General features: G+C 63.9%; 2 protein-coding genes across 4 annotated transcripts; one reads left to right on the plus strand and one right to left on the minus strand.

The window, feature by feature from the left end:
- The first annotated feature begins 317 nt into the window (after positions 1–317).
- Positions 318–7,944, plus strand: ABCB6 (ATP binding cassette subfamily B member 6 (LAN blood group)). 2 transcript variants are annotated; one of them, XR_012588329.1, is made up of 20 exons: positions 318–426; positions 1,064–1,595; positions 1,801–1,938; positions 2,225–2,414; positions 2,624–2,716; positions 2,963–3,155; positions 3,242–3,363; positions 3,450–3,559; positions 3,649–3,714; positions 3,844–3,969; positions 4,058–4,134; positions 4,240–4,303; positions 4,401–4,486; positions 4,602–4,659; positions 4,841–4,945; positions 6,451–6,625; positions 6,899–7,049; positions 7,162–7,256; positions 7,458–7,526; positions 7,627–7,944. XR_012588329.1 is itself a non-coding variant. In XM_074594690.1 (20 exons), the coding sequence occupies exons 2-20, from the start codon at positions 1,080–1,082 to the stop codon at positions 7,751–7,753; spliced, it is 2,523 nt and encodes an 840-aa protein (XP_074450791.1). In that variant the 5' UTR covers positions 318–426; positions 1,064–1,079; the 3' UTR covers positions 7,754–7,944. The 2 variants fall into 2 exon arrangements, 1 of the variants encoding a protein (XP_074450791.1); XM_074594690.1 differs by having other exon boundaries at positions 6,937–7,049.
- Positions 7,945–8,304: 360 nt separating this feature from the next.
- Positions 8,305–14,343, minus strand: ZFAND2B (zinc finger AN1-type containing 2B). 2 transcript variants are annotated; one of them, XM_074594703.1, is made up of 9 exons: positions 14,158–14,343; positions 13,358–13,452; positions 12,804–12,935; positions 12,010–12,161; positions 11,424–11,531; positions 11,186–11,255; positions 10,558–10,634; positions 9,878–9,956; positions 8,305–9,626 (listed from the first exon to the last, which is right to left on the minus strand). In XM_074594703.1, the coding sequence occupies exons 1-9, from the start codon at positions 14,210–14,212 to the stop codon at positions 9,588–9,590; spliced, it is 807 nt and encodes a 268-aa protein (XP_074450804.1). In that variant the 5' UTR covers positions 14,213–14,343; the 3' UTR covers positions 8,305–9,587. The 2 variants fall into 2 exon arrangements, with proteins under 2 accessions (XP_074450804.1, XP_074450803.1); XM_074594702.1 differs by having other exon boundaries at positions 9,878–9,959.
- Between the last annotated feature and the right edge of the window lie 238 nt (positions 14,344–14,581).

Here is a 14,581-nt window from a genome sequence, read left to right on the forward strand (position 1 = left end):
CCGGGGCGGGGGGGAGCTATCTCGGCACCGCAGGGCCGGGCTGGCGGCGGCGATAAAGGGGGGTGCCACCTGTTCGGGGAACCCCCCCCCGCTTTGGTCCCCGAGCCGGGAGTTCGTCCCGCACCACCGACACCTTCCCCGGTCCCATCTCTTCGGGGAGAGGGGGGGGGGACGCAGCTCCGTGCAGCACCGGGGCCCGGCGGGGGCGGGGAGGAGTGGGACACACACCGGCCCCCCCCCCCCCCCCCCTCCCCTCCCCGGGGGGGTTGCCGCCGCAGGGCGCAGTGCCGGCAGCGGGGAGGGCCCGCCGGAGCTCGGCGGGGGCGGGGAGCGGGGCGGAGCGGAGCGGCGCCGGGGCCCGGCTGGCGGCGGCTGGCGGCGGCGCGGGGGCCCGGAGCGGGGCCGGGGCCGGCGGGGCCGGGGCTGGTGAGTGGGCGTGAGGGGACCGGGCGGGGGCGGCGGGGCCGGGGGCGCCTGTCCCGGGGCCGAGCGGCGGCGGCACCGGCCGGGCATTGCCCCGGCACGGCCCCTGCCTGGCCCCGGCCTGTCCCTCGCTCTGCGGGTGCGATCCCCGGTGCGTGTCCCCACGCGTGTCCCCGCCTTTGCCCTTGCACGTCTGCTGCATCCCCCAGCGTTTCCCCGTGCATCCCCTTGTGTTATGCCCTCCCCCCCCGCCGCTGCATTGCCCCCGTTGCTGCCCTCCCCCAGCTCAAAACCCGTCCCAGCACCCCGCTGCCTTCCTGTCCCCGCGGCTCTCTCTGTCTCCCCGTGTCCGACTGCACCCACAAGGGCCCCGGTGGCTCTGGGGGGCCCGGTGCAGTGTTACCCCCCTGCCCAGGGCATTGCCAGGCCCCACAAGCGGATCCTGTGCCGGTGCTCATGTCCGTCCCCCTGCAGAACTGGCCCAGCTTGTGTGCATGGCTGCGTGTGTGTCCCCGTGTGTCTGTGTCCAGTGGTGCTTGCCCCTGTCCCCACGAGTGTCCCTCCCCCCGAGGGTCCCTCCTTGCAGCCCTACCCCACAGTCCATCCCGAGACCTTGTTCCAGCCCCTCTTCTCTCCGCAGCCGGTGACCCACCAGGATGGCGGTGCTGGGGGGCTACTGTGAGGGCAACAGCTCCATCGCCCAGGCCTGGGTCCAGCAGGGCTTCCAGCCCTGCTTCTTCTTCACGCTAGTGCCGGCTGTGCTGCTGAGCGTCTGCCTGTTGTTGGGCGCCCTGCAGTACGCCTGCTACGTCCGCTTCGGCCGTGCCATGGAGCCCAAGTACATCCCCCGCTCCCGCCTCTACCACAGCCAGGTCCTGCTGTCCCTGCTCCTGGCCCTGCAGCCCTTCGGCGGGCTGCTGTGGCAAGTGGGAGGCCCGGGACGGCTCTACGGGTACATGTTGCTGCACGCCTGCCTCTGGGCCCTTAGCTGGGGCTGTGCCGTCGCCCTCCTGCAGCTGGAGCACACGCGGGTGCTGGCGCACGACCGGACGCGGGGCCACGGCACCGTCCTCCTCCTCTTCTGGGCTCTGGCCTTCGCTGCCGAGAACCTGACCCTGGTGTGCTGGAGGAGCCCGCTGTGGTGGTGGGCGCTGGAGGACACCAACCAGAAGGTGGGGTGGGGAGGCTGGGGAGGCTGTGGGCTGGGGAGGGGGACGGGGCCCTTTGCTGGGGGAGGCTGCAGCATCGCGGTGCTGGGGTGGGATGTGCATGCCATGCCCTGCCATGGCCACGGTTTGCATGCTCCCGGGTTGCATCCATGCGTCTGCCACATGTCTCGGCCCCGAGCCCAGCACTAACCCCCTGCTCTCCATCCAGGTGCAGTTCAGCTTCTGGCTGCTGCGTTACGTCTGCACGTTCATGCTCTTCATCCTGGGCATGAAGGCCCCGGGGCTGCCCCGCAAGCCCTACATGCTGCTGATCAACGAGGAGGAGCGAGACGTGGAGAACAGCCAGGTGAGTCCCAGGGCTGGAGCAGTTTGGGGATGTGGCCGGGGAGGAGCTGGGGACACAATGGAAATATAGCTGCCCTGGCATCAGCATCTTCGGGAGACCAGGACAGAGTGAGGTTTAGGACTGCCGAAGCTCCCTGCCTGCTGTCAGCAGGATGCAACACTGTTGGGAGGATGGACCAGGGACCCTGGGAGGATGAGGCTGGTTTTCTTGGTGGGGTGTTCCCCGGGGCTGTTGCAAGCTGGCCTGGGGGGCCGGGGCAGTGACCCCTCGCTCTGCTCTCTCCCAGCCGCTCCTGCCCGACGCCAGTGGGACCACCTCCACCTGGAAGGATTTCCGGAGGAAGCTGCGGCTGCTGGTGCCCTACATGTGGCCGAGGGGCAACTACCGGCTGCAGGGGCTGGTGCTGTTCTGCATGGCACTCATGGGGCTGGAGCGGGCCATCAATGTCTTCGTCCCCATCTACTACAAGAACATTGGTGAGGTGCCTGAAGATCAGTGTGTGAGGCTGCTCGCGGCATCACAAAGTGCTGGGGGGTGTCACGAGTGACCTGGGGGGCAGCAGGGACCTGGCAGAAGCAGGGTCCATGGGGTCAGGGACCAGCTCTGGGTGCTGGGGCTGGTTCCCATGGGGCACCCGGCGATGCTCCTTGCCCCTCCGCCCTGACCCATGCCACCTGCTCTCCAGTGAACGAGCTGACGGTGGGCGCTCCCTGGCACACCCTGGCCTGGACTGTCTGCATCTACGTGGGGCTGAAGTTCCTGCAGGGCGGAGGTGCTGGTAAGGACCACTGGGAAGGACGGGGCGCTGGGGAGAGACAACATGGGCCACATCGTGCCGGGGCTGGGGTGTTCGGGGATGCCCTTATGCCCCCATCACTGCTGCTCTCTCTTGGCAGCAGCAAGCAGGGTTGGGGGCAGCGGGAAGGCCCCCATCCCAAACCCCTCTTGTCCAGCTGGGCTTTCTGAGCTGGCCGTGTGCCCCGGTGGCATCGGTCCCCACTGATGGTCCCGTGGTGCCCCGCAGGCTCCACCGGCTTCGTGAGCAACCTGCGCACCTTCCTGTGGGTGTGGGTGCAGCAGTTCACCAACCGGCAGGTGCAGGTGCAGCTCTTCGCCCACCTGCACGGGCTGTCCCTGCGCTGGCACCTGGGCCGTCGCACCGGCGAGGTTCTGCGCAGCGTGGACCGGGGCACCAGCAGCATCAACAGCCTGCTCAGGTCAGAGCGTGCCCATGGCAGGCGGGGGGCGGCCGGGCAGCCTCACCGGGCCAGGCTGATGCTCCATCCCCTTTCCCACCCCCCAGCTACATCGTCTTCAGCATCGTCCCCACCATCGCGGACATCGTCATCGGCATCGTATATTTCACCTCGGTCTTCAGCGCCTGGTTCGGCCTCATCATCTTTGTGTGTATGAGCCTCTACCTGAGTGAGTGGGGGGGTTGGGGTGCGGGGGTGCCGTGCTGGGCTGTGGGGCAGCAGGCACTTGCTGACACAGCCCCCTGCTGCCCACAGCTCTCACCATCTTCATCACTGAGTGGAGGACCAAGTACCGGCGGGACATGAACACGCGGGACAACGAGGCCAAGTCCCGGGCCGTGGACTCCCTCCTCAACTTTGAGACGGTACCGTAGGCAGTGGCGGGGAGCTGAGCACCGCCTGGCGCTGGGGAGGGGGCTGATCCAGACACTGACCCCAGCTCTACGTCCTGCAGGTGAAGTACTACAATGCGGAGAGCTACGAGGTGAACCGCTTTAACGATGCCATCGTCAAGTACCAGGTACAGGGTGCTCAGCAGCAGCACCAGGGAGGAAGGAGCTGAGCCTCACGGGCACCTGCGGGGAGTGTGGAGCTCACCGTGGGTCTGGTTTGGAGGCGGCAGCATCCCAGAGGACCTTGCCTCTTCCAGGTCTCGGAATGGAAGGTGAGCGCCTCGCTGGGCCTCCTCAACCAGACTCAGAACTTGGTCATCGGCCTGGGGCTGCTGGCGGGGTCCTTGCTCTGTGCCTACTTTGTCACCGAAAATAAGCTGCAGGTAAAGCTGGTGCCAGCCTGGGCAGCACCTGCCCGCCGTGGGGCCCTGGGGCTGTCGGTTATGGACACCTTTCCCCTGTCCCTTCCAGGTGGGGGACTTCATCCTCTTTGGCACCTACATCATCCAGCTCTACACACCACTCAACTGGTTCGGGACTTACTACAGGTAACGCCGGGAGCTGTGAGGGTGCCTGGGATCGCCCTCCTCATGGGCACCTGGGTCAGGACGTGCTCCCCCAAACCCTTCCCTCTGAACTTTTCCCCCTTCCAGGATGATCCAGAACTCCTTTGTAGACATGGAGAACATGTTCGAGCTCTTCCATGAGGAGCAGGAGGTGGGTGCCACTTTCCCAGACCTCGTTCCCTGGCATGGTCCTGTGATCCTGCCCTGGGGACAGGCTGGCTCTGAGGCTGCATCTCACTATATGGCAGGTGAAGGATGCAGTGAATGCTGGTGACCTGCGCTTGGAGGCTGGGCGGATCGAGTTTGAGAACGTGCACTTCAGCTACGTGGATGGGTACGGCGAAGCGGGCACAGGGTGGTGGGATGGGACGAGTTGGGCTATGGGGCCTGGCATGGGGATGCGGGGCAGCGGAGGTGGCCCTGAGCCCCTCTTCATCTCCCTTTCCCAGGAAAGAAATCCTGCAGGACGTCTCCTTCTCTGTGATGCCTGGGCAGACCCTGGCCCTGGTGAGAGCGGGGCCTCGGGTGTGGGTTCACTGCTGGAGGATGGGATGGGGGAAGAAGGTTGGGAAATATGGGGGTGGGAAGGACAGACCCCCAGTGGGGCCAGCCCTTCCCTGCCCAGCCCCTGGCCTCCAGCAGACTGGGGGTCTCTGGTGTCTCTGAGTCCCTTTACCTCCACATGCAGGTGGGACCTTCGGGCTCGGGGAAGAGCACTATTATCCGCCTGCTCTTCCGATTCTACGACGTTCGGGGTGGCTGCATCCGCATTGACGGGCAGGACATCTCCCAGGTGAGGGTGGGAGGCCTCCAGGGACCTGGGGGCTGTGGATGTTGGCTTCCACGGCATTCTTATGGAGAAACTGGCTGCCCATGGTTTGGACAGGAGTACTCTTCACTGGGTAAAAAACTGTCTGGAAGGCAGGGCCCAAAGAGTTGTGGTGAATGGAGTTAAATCCGGTTGGTGGCCAGTCACAAATGGTGTTCCCCAGGGCTCAGTACTGGGACCAGTTCTATTTAATATCTTTATCAATGACCTGGAGGAGGGGATTGAGCGCACCCTCAGTAAGTTTGCAGATGACACCAAGTTGGGTGGGAATGTTGATCTGCTTGAGGGTAGAAAGGCTCTACAGAGGGATCTGGACAGGCCAGATTGACGGCCCGAGGCCAATGGTGTGAGGTTGAACAAGGCCAAGTGCCGGGTCCTCCACCTGGGTCACAACAACCCCATGCAGCGTTACCGGCTTGGGGAAGAGGGGCTGGAGAGCTGCCTGGTGGAAAAGGACCTGGGGGTATTGGTTGACTGCTGGCTGAATATGAGCCAGCAGCGTGCCCAAGTGGCCAAGAAGGCCAACGTCATCCCGGCTTGTATCAGGAATAGTGTGGCCAGCAGGACTGGGGCAGTGATTGTCCCCCTGTACTTGGCACTGGTGAGGCCCCACCTTGAGTGCTGTGTCCAGTTTTGGGCCCCGCACCACAAAAAAGGCCCTGAAGTGCTGGAATGGGTCCAGAGAAGGGCAACGAAGCTGGTGAGGGGTCTGGAGAGCAAGTCTCATGAGGAGCACCTGAAGGAGCTGGGATTGTTTAGTCTGGAGAAAAGGAGGCTGAAGAGAGACCTTCTCGCCCTCCACAACTACCTGAAAGGAGGTTGTAGAGAGGTGGGGTTGCTCTCTTCTCCCAAGTAACAGGACAAGAGGAAATGGCCTCAAGGTGCACCAGGGGAGGTTTAGACTGGATATTAGGAAAAATTTCTTCACCAAAAGGGTTATCAAACATTGGAACAGACGGCCCAGGGAAGTGGTTGAGTCACCATCCCTAGAGGTATTTAAAAGATGGGTAGACGTGGTGCTTAGGGACATGGTTTAGTGATGGTTTTTGTCAGAGTTAGCTTGATGGTTGGACTTGATGATCCAGCCTAGGCAATCCTGTGATTCTGTGACTCTGGGCCTCACAGCATCGCTTGCTGTGGGCACTGGCACCTCCCCAGGGCAGGGGTGAGCACGGAGCCCCTGCAGCCCCATTGATGGTTGATGTCTATGCTGTCAGTAGGGTGAGTGCGGCAACTGTGGGACCCCTGGGCTGAACTGCTGGAGACTGGCCAGGGCTCCCCAGGAAGAGCTGGGGCACTGGCAGGGTCCCCCCACGGCAGGGTGGAGGTGCCTGTGGTCCAGGGGAGACCCTGGAGCAGACACCCTATGGATGGTGTGTTGGGCTCACAGCTGAGGGGTAGGATTGTGGTTTTGGGGGGGGGGTCTTTTTGGGGGAGGTCTGGCTGAGCCCTCCCCCCCGCCTCCCCAGGTGAAGCAGGCGTCACTGCGCGCTCACATTGGGGTGGTGCCCCAGGACACGGTGCTCTTCAACGACACCATCGCCAACAACATCCGCTACGGACGCATCCTGGCCACTGACCAGGAGGTGCAGGAGGCAGCCCGGGCTGCTGACATCCACGACCGCATCCTTTCCTTCCCCGATGGTGAGAACCCCCGGCGGTCCCTTCCTTGCCCTCCCCTGCAGTCCCAGGGTGTCCCCCATGATCATGTAGCTGCCCTCATGGGTGTCCTTGCGTGACATCCCCCACGGGGACACCCGTGCAACCCTTTGCCTTGCTTTGCCTCCCCCTGCCGTCCCCCCAGGGCTAAATGAAGCCCTGGGTAGGGATGGGCTGAGGCTGTGGCAGGCAGCAACGTGGTCCCGGCAGGACCCCCCCCCATGCAGCAGAGCCCTGGTCCCCATCCCCATCTTGTAGGGCACCAGCGCAGCACGTTCCTGCCCTTGTACCTGCAGGATACAACACCCAGGTGGGGGAGCGGGGTCTGAAGCTCAGCGGGGGGGAGAAGCAGCGCGTCGCCATCGCACGCACCATCCTGAAGGGTCCCCGCATCATCCTGCTGGACGAGGTAACGGCCACGGCCCCCAGCCCAGCCTCGCCCGGCTCTGCAGCAGCAGCCCCTGCCCCAGTAGCTGCCTGCGCTGCCCGCGACCCTTCCCCACATCCTGCCTCTTCCACAGGCCACGTCCGCACTCGACACAGAGACCGAGCGGAACATCCAGGCCTCCCTGGCCAAGGTCTGCGCCCACCGCACCACCATCGTTGTGGCACATAGGTAGGGATGGGGGGTGGGAAAGCTGATGCGGGAGGTGCTGAGCTCTCTGAGCCAGCCAGCCCCGCACAGGGACTTGCAGACCTGTCCACCTGCCCAGGAGGTGACGGCCCCTGCGATTGTGGCTCCTTGTACTGTGCAAACCCCCCCGCCCCGGGTCCCTCTCCCCTCTCAGCCAGGCTAACACCTTGCCTTTACCCGCAGGCTCTCCACCGTGGTGGGCGCAGACCAGATCCTGGTGCTCAAGGATGGGCGCATCGTGGAGCGAGGGAGGTGAGCACAGGGGGAGGGCTTGGCACTCTCTGCCCTCGGGGACCCCCTCCTCAGCTCTGGGGCCAGCGCGGGACCCTGCACCCCTCCGCTCTCCCCACAGGCACGAGGAGCTGCTGCAGAAAGGTGGCGTCTATGCCGGCATGTGGCTGCAACAGCAGGCTGGGGACGAGGGCGAGAGCAAGGAGCGCCGCACCGAGAAGCCTCCAGGCAGCAAGAAGGGTCCATGAGCACGGGCGGGAACTCTGCTGTGACACTGACCCGGGTCCCAGGCCCCCGCACTGCCAGGGACCCCTTTGCCAGCTGTTGGCCAGGGCCGTGCATGCCCCAGGAGCTGCAGGGGCTGGGTTGTTGGACACTCCACTACGTTTGTACTCCTTTGTTTTGCTGTTGTGTAGTTTCTTAAACCAGGTCCTTCCCAGCTCCGTGCCTGTGTGCTCTGGGCAGGGTACATGCCTGCAGGACCCCCCGCCCAGGGGGGCTGTGCTCTGGGCAGGGTCAAGGCAGGGCTCCTGCCTGTGCCCTGGAGTCAAACGGCAGGTTGAGCTCCTTGGGCTTAGCAGGGCGAGGGGCAGAGCAGGCTGTCAGCGCCTGCCCCATCCCTGCAGGAAGGGTCGAGCATGGTGGGGGGGCTGCACTCCAGTGGCAAAGGAAGGATGAAGCGCAGCTGGTGCCCCCTTCACCTCCACATGTCCCCCCCCTTGCACCTCCTCATGCCACCATCCGCAGATTTGCACCACTCTGGGCTGGACACCAAGCTCCCCCAAAGCACCTCCGCAGCTCGTGCTATGCTTTTATTTTCTCCCAAGCAGCGCTTTGACAAAGTCTCAGCATTCCCTCAGCCCAGCCTGATCCCACCTCCCGCCCCGGGGAGGCACTGCCAGCAGATAACCCCCCCCCCCCCAGCTGCACGCTGCTGCTCGGAGCGGGACAGCCCAGCCCTGCGCAGAACTAGGCGCAGCCTCACAGGCAGGAGCGCTTCCAGCAGGGAAGCTCGAGAGAGGGAGTGGGGGAGTGGGAAAACAGCACTGCCCTGCACGGCTACATCCCCCGCTGTAAGAATCCCCCCCACCCCAAGGGCAGCCCCCGGCACCCCAGCTCCTGGCTCCAAACACCAGCAAGGAAGGGCTGGCTCCAGGCTCAGGGCTGCAGTTGCAAGAAGGGTTTCTGTGCTGCTGCTCCCCAGGAGGGGACGCCCCGCAGCATAGCTGGAAGGAGGGTGTTCCTGCCCCAGCAGCAATAAACCAGGGCCCTGGGAGAGTTTATGGCAGCAGAGAGCAGCCAGGAGCAGGAAGGCAGATGCAGTCCTCCCGTACGAGCGATGCCGGCCCAGTCAAGTCACTGCTGAGGTTACTTTTCAGTTAATGGCCCTTGTTAAATTAAATCAGAAAGGAAATGCAGCTCCATTCAGTCTCAGAGAGGTCCTGGGCCCCAGCCGAGTTGGATAAGGCCCAACGTGCTCTTGTGCATGCAAACACCAGGGGAGGCACCAGGGCCATGGGGAGTGGGGAAGGGGCTGCCTTCATGCTGCCGGGAGGCTGCATATCCAGCTGTGCCATGCCCACGTGAGAGACTGGCCCAGCCCCAGTTGCTCTTTGGTGAGGGGCTGGCCTTTCCCTCCCTGCAGCGTGAAATCCATCCTCCCGCATCCCAGCTGTATGTCCGTGCATGCAGAGATGTCCCCCACATGGCACTTCCCCTCTGGGGCAGCTCTGCCCTCACCCCACAGTCCCAGAAGCGCTGGGACACGGCCACAGCAGCTGTGGCTAAATGCACACCGTGGGCTGCTGCTTGCTTTGGTCAGTGTGTGCTCAGCCTCGTCCTGCACCGTCTTCACCTCTCCAGGAGCATCAGCAATTTGCTGCACCGATTTTATACAGGTACTAGGGCTGAGGTGTCAATGTGTGTTTGGTGGCTCGGTTACAGCCCCCAGGGAGATGAGCTGTCCCTGGCGGGGGGCTCTTCTTGTCAATGTCCAGGCCAGAACCCCACGGCATCCACGTGGGAGGCCAGAGCTGCTCCTCAGGTCACAAGCAGGATGCCACGTCCACTGGCACAGCCTGCCTACGACATGCTGCAGTTTGATGGCTTTGAACTGTGCGTCTGGAACAGAAGCAGCGCACAGTGAACAAGGGAAGACAAGCTGTTTCCTCTGTCCTACAAGGGGGCACGTCCAGTGCTCAAGTCCCCAGGGTTGTGTGCTCAGCAGTGACGCTGACGCTGCCCTCCCGGTGAGAAAAGTGACCCTAGACAGAGCCCAGAGGCAGCAGAACCCAGGGAAGATCCCCACCATGACACAGCCAGGCTGGGACCGACCCCACCACGGTGTGGAGCCTACAGCCAGCCTCACTCACCTGCCGCTGCGACTGCTGGTACTCAGCTTCGCTCGCTGACAGCGCCTGGGCCAGTGCCAGATCCTCCTCCTCCTGCGTGCTGCTGGGGACAGCGGTGCATCGTGTGCCTCAGGCTCCCCAAACCTCACCGGCCCAGCACACAGAGCCCTTCGGGGTGGCAGGATCCCTGCAACCCTCCAGGACAGCTAAGGGCAGGGGGCAACTGAGGGTCACCCTGAACAAGCCAGGGGTTGGTGAGGGACCAGAGCATCCGGCTGGGGCTGGCAGCCAGCACCCTGGGGCAAGGAGAACCACGGTAACTCCCGTCTGTAAGATGGTGCTTTTAGCAGCACCAGGTAATGTGCCCGAGGACATGGGCTCCCAGGTGTCCCCTGTGAACGCCCCTGCTCAGCCTCTGTCACGCTCTAGCCAGGCTCATTAACTCACAAGCAGTCAGACAATGGTTTGCCCTACTCTGTGCTGGCAGTCACTGTCCCCTCCCAGCACCCCACCGGGCTTTCTCGCACAACAGAGCTCCATGATGGCTCTGGACTCTTCCTTTTTTACTCCCGTGAGCCTCACAGAGGCATCATCTGGAGCCACGTGCTGAGAGGAACGTCAGCCCAGAGCCACATGATGCTGCCCCGGGCACCTCTCACACGCAGGCTTGGGGCGTGACACCACGTGTCCCTGGGCCGTACCTGGGTGGCTGCGCCGAGCTGCGTGCGGACTCTGCCAGGGACATCTCCAGAGCTCGCTGCAGTGCCTCTTCCTCACTCTGAAACAAAACATCTCATCACCAGCTTGGTCGGGGGTGGAAGGAGGCAGCCCTGAGGGACAGGCGGCCGGCACAATCTTCCCCGGCCAAGGGTGGGCACATCTGCCCTCTCCAAGGCCAGACACAGCCAAGGTGAAGGCCTTGGGGTCAGGGCAGACCTGCAGCTCTCTCTCCCCCTGCCCAAGGGAATGCAGCCCTGCCTGCTACTGCAGGGAGCATGCTAGGAATGCCAGTGGGAAGTAGCTTCCAGCCTCCTCCTCTGCCCTTGGCTTGCAGAAGAGAAAGACAACACCCAGGAAAAACAGCCAGCGCGCTTTGTCCCTTTAGAGAAAGCTGAGCACCAAGTACAGCCGAGAGCTGCCATTCGCAAGCAGCAGAGCAAACTCTGATACCCCACTAAGTGTCTTGGATCCTTGTTTGCCAGGGAAAGCCCAGCTGGGGAGCACTGCTGTCACCCACAGACCAGGGGTTACAAAGCAGTTGCTGCAACAGCTCCCCAGGGCACAGGAACCACCCAAAGCCACCCCAAATACCCAGGCCAGGCCACTCACCAGCCCGTTCTGCAGCATGACAGCCGGAGGGGAGGTGCTGCGAGTCTGCGATGCAGCTGCTCTACCTCCTCTGCGAACAGGAGAGAAGCTGGGTTATTGTCAAGGCAGGGAGCCCTGGCTGGTACGCAGCCCTGCCGATGCACAGGTAGCGGGGAGCTGTCGCTCCTGCGTCCCACAGGGAGCCAAGCTGAGCCTGGTCACGTCCATCTCAGAATTACGAGTCAGGCCGTCACCATACCTGGCAGAGGCTGGAGAAGAGGGGCTGTCTGCTGGCCGGGCAGCTCCACTGCTCGACGCGGTGACTGTTTTGGAGGAGGATGCCTGGGCCCTCACAACCGCAGCGTGCCTAGGACAGACGGGACGCCTGTGAGCAACTGTTTTACCATCACGAGCCGTCCCTGGACACGGAATACCCAGGGACATGACACTAGATAAGCAAGATGCCTCCCTGCTCCTCCTCCTCCCAGGAGTCCCCATATTGTGGCTCAGCTATGCCCAAGAGTTTCAAGTGCTGTTTCTCTCCTTGAAACACTGTGCCAGGATAGGCAGAAACCATCGGCTACAGAATAAGGGGCTGGGCAAACAGCGAAACAACCACCAGGCAGCACCAGTGGCTTTTGCTACAGGGGGGAGAGGCTGTGCATACAGCTGTGCTGATTCTACAAACCTTAATGCTGCTGGAGGACACGCCGACACCCAGGGCAGGGAGTGTGAGAACGCAGCAGCCCCAGACAAGGCGCCAGGAGGAGCTGGGCTTCTTCCCTGTCACCCATCTGGCAAACACAGCCCCGTCCCTGCCAGCCCGTCTGCCCCCGGGCCCTCACCCTGCTTTGGAGAGGGGACGTCCTGCCCCGCTGCAGTCGTGGTCCAGGGGGTGCCGGTGCTTGAGGCAGTAGTTCTTGTGGCACTGGTCACAGATCACCTTCATCATCTCCTTCTGCTTGCAGCCAGGCTTCATGCACTTGTTGGTGAAGATCTGAAAGACAACGTGGAAGTGGTGAAAAGGAACACGCCCTGCCCCTTCCCTCTATGCCAGGCTCTGGGCCCTGACCAGCTTTCTCTCCCGGTACCACTTCTGTGGGGCTCTGGAGTTTGTCCCCAAATACTAGTTTTCTGTAGATAGTTTATTAGTAATTTACTAGTGCTTTGGTCTCTACAGACGAGGGTTTCCATAATCACAGAATGCAGAGCAGGAGAGAGACCGCCTCGCCCAGGGACTCCTGCCTGCCCTGGCAGGGCAGTGGGGACAGCCCAGAGCCCTCCAGCTGCTGCTGGGCTGGATTCCTGCAGGCCCAGCTCCCTGCGGCAATTTCCTCTCCTGGCAAGAAGAGGCAGCTAATTGCTGATTGCATTTTCCTAATGGCAGCGTGCAGTTTCCCATCCTCACGTCCCAGGTGGCTGCCCAGCTCCACTCCATTGCTACCTCAGCCCTGGACTCGCACCACAAAGCCCTGGAGATGGACGCACCTCCAGCTCACCCACCCTTCCTGCCCTCGGCCTGAGCAAACAAGGACAACATCGGGCAGGGACGAGTCGTGTGCTGTTTTTACCCCACCCCCGGCCTTCGTCAGGGACCCGGCGGAGCTCAGCAGCGAGGTGGAGAGCGCTGGGTTCCTACCTTACGCTTGCGCTGTGCAGGGTCGGACTTGCAGTCACGGTCAATGTGTTCACCCACCACAACATCGGGCATCTCCCCCCGCCTCACGGGGACCGGGGTGTTGCAGAGGGGACACACGGGGACCTGCACATCCTGTAGGGACAAGAGAAGGGGGCTGGGAGCAGGTAGCTGGGCCACCTTGAGTGCTGTGCAGCCATCTCTCTCTCTATCAGGATCTGCATGCCGTGGCTTCCACGGCATCACCTGTGGTTTGAGATCCTGCTCACCACCCTCCAACGAGGCTGCTTCTGCCCCAGCAGCTGTGACAGGCGTGGACACACGCTCTGGGAAGGGAAGACAGCAGGGCTGGGAGATGTCCAAACCATTTCAACTAGTGGCAGAGGGTGGGCTGGAAGTTTGCAGCACTAAGATAAAGATCTTGGCTTTTGGGGATACCTCCACACTTGGGGGACTGCCCAAGTGACCAAAGAAGTCACAAACTATTCCGACCGCCGGCTGGGAACGCTCAGCAGCTCTGCGCACCCGAGACCTCCGCTGGACCCCTCCACGCTCACCTTCTTGTAGGCAGAGGTGCAGTCGTGCTGGGCGTAAGCGATGTGGTCGGTGCAGAAGATCTGCTCGCAGGCATCGCACTTCAGGGGGAGGAAGTCTGGGAGCAGGGAGACGCCACGGGCAGAGAACGTTGAGAGGTGGGGGCTGCCCGCCTGCAGCCCGGGGGGGAGGCGGGGGGTGGCCTCCCTGACCCCCCGAAAGCACAGCCCTGACCCACTGCAAAGCCACGGCCGCTCCTCTCCCCCGCTCAGGGAAACTAATGGGCTGCAGGTCCATGGCTACGTCTTTAGAAATGCCTAGGGCTCCTCCCCAAAGCGTGCCCCCCCCAGGTACAGGAGCAGCACCCCGGAATAACACCGAGCTCCCCCGGCGGCTGCCGGCCGCAAGGCGGAGGGGAGCGACGCTGCCGCGGGGTTCACCCACCCGGGATAACGGCTGCCGTGCGCCCCGGGGGAAGGAGGGAGCTCCGGAGGGGGCACACAGCCGTGCTCGGCCTCCCCAGCCGGGCTGCCCGCCCGGTCCCTGTCCCGCCGGTCACAGCCAGTCGGGCCACCGGCCCCGGCTCCGCCCGTGCGGAGGGAAGGACCGGACACCGCGGCCGCTCCGCGCCCCTCCGCCAAGGGCAGCCCGGGCGGCACCACCCGCCCTTCACCTCCTCCCCCGCCGCCACACCGACCGGGCGTCCGGCCCCGGCCCCGACTCCTAGGCCCGGGCCTGCGGCCGCCGCGCCCGACCGGGACCAGGACCCCGCCGCCCGGTGTCCCCGCCCCGCCGCCCCTCCGGTGCCGCCGCCCTCCCTCACCCAGGCGCTGGCAGGCGGGCCAGGAGCAGTGGGCGCCCAGGTCCGGGAACTCCATGGCGGACCCGCACCGGCACCGGCGGCCGCCGCCGCGCCCACTTCCGGCACAGCGTCACGGGGGCGGGGCCACGCGCTGTCCCGCCCATCGCCACGCCCACTGGGTGCGGGCCTCCCCGCGGGCGGGACACTCTCCGCCATCCTCCTCCTCTTTCTCCACCCTCCTCTTCCTCCCCTGCCCCAGCCTCGAAGGAGACAACCAAGGCGGCCCCTCCGCTGCGTCCCGGAGCTCCCGTCTCTCTTCAAGCCCCTTCCAAGTCTTCAGGTGCCACGCCACGATGCCCGTCCGAGCAATGGATGGGGACGAAAGGGCGGTGTGAGCGGGATCAGGGGCGCAGGGCGGCGAGAGAGGCCACGGCAGGAAGAAACC

The sequence above is a fragment of the Larus michahellis genome, chromosome 7, assembly GCF_964199755.1.
Source record: "Larus michahellis chromosome 7, bLarMic1.1, whole genome shotgun sequence".
Taxonomy (NCBI): domain Eukaryota; kingdom Metazoa; phylum Chordata; class Aves; order Charadriiformes; family Laridae; genus Larus; species Larus michahellis.